Here is a 3,057-nt window from a genome sequence, read left to right on the forward strand (position 1 = left end):
GTGCCCACCGATGATTTCATGACCAGCTGTGACGCTTGGCTTTTGCCTGGTGGAGCCACGGCACCTGAGCTGGGCAAGTGATGGGGCTGTGGTATGTGTGAGGATCCCGGCCGGGTTCGTAAACCCTCCAGCTACAGTAGTCCCTGGCAAGGGAGCGGGACTCACCCCCTCCCGCTACACACACGTCTCCTGCTGGGGGGTGGGGGGGCTCGTCCCCCGGCGCCCCCGTCCCCGTCGTGGGGGATGATGGGGCCCGATGACTCCGCCTCGGGGCTCGTGTCGCCCCATCAGTCTGTGCGTCCATGAGGGGGGCCGGCACGGCGGAGTCCGAAAGGAAACACATCCGCCTCCAGACCGAACCACTTCCGGGTTCCCGGAAGCCGCAGCCCTGCTGCTGCCTCGTCCTATTGGGCAGGGGAGGCCGGTAGCTGGGGTCAGGGGACTGATAGAGCTCTCCACAAAGGTCTCTTCCGGTGGAGGGGGCGGGACTTGGGAATGTGCTTCCGGCTCATCGGTTGTGGTGGGTGGCGCTTGCTCTCAGGGCTGCCGTAGCCGGTTCGGGGTTGAGGAACGTGGAAGGAGAAGGTGGTAATCCCGGAAGGGGGGAGGTTCCGGTTCCGGTGTCTCCAGCCGCCTTCACTTGGGCCTAGAGCCGGAGCAGCTCGGGAGGGCGGGGGCTCCTGTGGGTTCGGGCAGAGAGGAAGCTCAGCAAGGTCTGGTGGCTGGGTTGGGTGGGGGGCGTCGTGCAGCTGCCAGGGTGGCACTGCGACGTAGGGCTCGTAACCGTTTTAAATAGTTTTCAGACCCAGCTGTGACTAAGCCTGGCTAATGCTACTTGTGTCCACGGGCTCTTGTAGGCACCGTGCTGAGAGTAAGGGTTAGATATGAGTGTTTTATGGGGGAGCCCTGTCTAGACTGGAATACAGAACCAGGCCAGTTGCAAGCCCCTAAGTCAGCTTTCGAGCCATGCTCTGCATAAACACTATTCCGCACCGGTATATGTAGTGGCTCGGTGGGTAGCTTTAAACTGCTGATGAAATTGTATGCAGTAAATATCAGATCAGTAGTTTGAGACAGCGAAAGCTGCATCCAGAATGATATACTTGAATTGTAACGTTTTTGTTGTGCGTTTTCCAATAGGTTGTCAACATGGCTACTGACTCAGATGTGCTGCATTTCCAGTTTGAACAGCAAGGGGATGCTGTGTTGCAAAAGATGAACCTCTTGAGACAGCAGAATTTATTTTGTGATGTATCAATATATATCAATGACACTGAGTTTCATGGACACAAGGTGATTTTTGCTGCCTGCTCCACATTTATGAGAGATCAGTTTTTGCTCAATCAGTCGGAACAGATGCGAATCACCATATTGCAGAGTGCTGAGGTTGGCAGAAAGTTACTATTGTCTTGTTATACTGGTGCTCTCGAAGTTAAAAAGAAGGAGCTTTTGAAATATCTCATTGCTGCAAGTTACCTTCAGATGGTCCACATTGTAGAGAAATGTACCGAAGCATTGTCTAAATATCTGGAAATTGATGCTTCTATGGAGAACAGTAATCAGAACACAGAGAAATGTCATTCCTCAGACACTGAGCTGAGAAATAAAGATGACAATTTGGATAAAGACTGTGAAATAATTGAAATTTCTGAAGATAGCCCTGTTAATGTAGAATATAATGTAAAACGGGAGCAAGGGGATGTCTTACAACCTGCAATGCAAAGTTTAATATCGGAAAGAAAGGACATGAAAACTCCAGAGATTTCCACAGTTGAAATAGGATATAAAGATGATGAAATTTGTATCTTTAGAATGGATTCCATGAGCACAGCCAATGTGGAAAGTGATCATTTTCCTCAGCCTTGCACTTCCTCTAAAACAAGTTTATATTTTCCAGAAACACAACATTCACTGATAAATTCTACTGTTGAGAGTAGAATTACAGAAGTGCCTGGGAGTCATTTTCAGGGCTTTGTCAGTGACAATACAGAAGGAACCTCGAGTGTAGTGAGTGGATTTCAGAGTCTGGAGGATTCTGGTTATTCATGGCGGCACCAGTGTCCTAAATGTCCCCGAGGATTTGTCCACCTTGAAAACTATCTGAGACACCTAAAAATGCACAAACTTTTCTTATGCTTACAGTGTGGGAAAACATTTACACAAAAGAAGAATCTCAATAGGCATATCCGAGGGCACATGGGCATCCGCCCATTCCAGTGCATGGTTTGTCTGAAGACGTTTACTGCTAAAAGCACACTTCAGGACCACTTGAATATTCACAGTGGGGACAGACCTTACAAATGCCATTGTTGTGACATGGACTTTAAACACAAATCTGCCCTAAAAAAGCACTTGACTTCAGTTCACGGAAGGAATGGTGGTGACAAACCAAACCTTGACACAATTACACAAATCAAAATAGACTATGATTAGTGGATCTCTGGATAGATGTAAAGACGTGCTCTATTTAAAATCCTGTTGTGGTGAAATGCCAGGTGTTCACCAAACCTTTATGTAAGGGAGACAAGTGCAAATAAATATCTAATTTTGCTTACTGTATTGAAACCTAGTATTGGTGCAATTGTTTGGATAGTGTTTGCTAGTTGAAGGTAAATGGCAAAATATCGGAACAAAATTTGTGCTCCTTTACAGGTACTCATGGTACAGATAAAAGACAGCTCTGCAAAACTTTTTCTTCTAAAAGAGAACTCTTTGTGCTTGTCTTTCACACTTCCTCCTCCCATTAGAGGACAGTACTTATTTGAAGGACCCTTGATATCTCAACGAGCTGAAACCTGAACTGTTTCTTTCCCAACCTTTAATAGAGTGGGGAAGGGGATGTCAATACCTATTCAGGGAGTCAATAATTCCCACTCAATTGAGCGTTCTAAGACCGATAGTTCTTTTAGTCTATGGTGAGGTCACCTTCCCGGTTCACCAAATTGTTGGCTCTTCTAGTAGAAAGAAGTCAGGGCCTATTCTATTCTATATAGATTTTTCTACCACTCTCATCGTATCTGATTCTCAAGTGTGTAGTTTAAAAAAATAAAAACAGGA

The 3,057-nt window shown here is 46.7% G+C and overlaps 1 protein-coding gene across 2 annotated transcripts; it reads left to right on the top strand.

The window, feature by feature from the left end:
• Window positions 1-533: 533 nt before the first annotated feature.
• ZBTB6 (zinc finger and BTB domain containing 6) lies at window positions 534-2,556 on the top strand. Of its 2 annotated transcripts, none has more exons than XM_065418835.1 (2): window positions 534-585; window positions 1,141-2,556. In XM_065418835.1, exon 2 carries the CDS (start codon window positions 1,150-1,152, stop codon window positions 2,431-2,433), a length of 1,284 nt encoding a protein of 427 aa, XP_065274907.1. In that variant the 5' UTR covers window positions 534-585; window positions 1,141-1,149; the 3' UTR covers window positions 2,434-2,556. The 2 variants fall into 2 exon arrangements, with proteins under 2 accessions (XP_065274907.1, XP_065274908.1); XM_065418836.1 differs by lacking the exon at window positions 534-585 and adding an exon at window positions 629-713.
• Window positions 2,557-3,057: the final 501 nt, after the last annotated feature.

This window comes from Emys orbicularis, chromosome 18, assembly GCF_028017835.1.
Source record: "Emys orbicularis isolate rEmyOrb1 chromosome 18, rEmyOrb1.hap1, whole genome shotgun sequence".
NCBI lineage: Eukaryota > Metazoa > Chordata > Testudines > Emydidae > Emys > Emys orbicularis.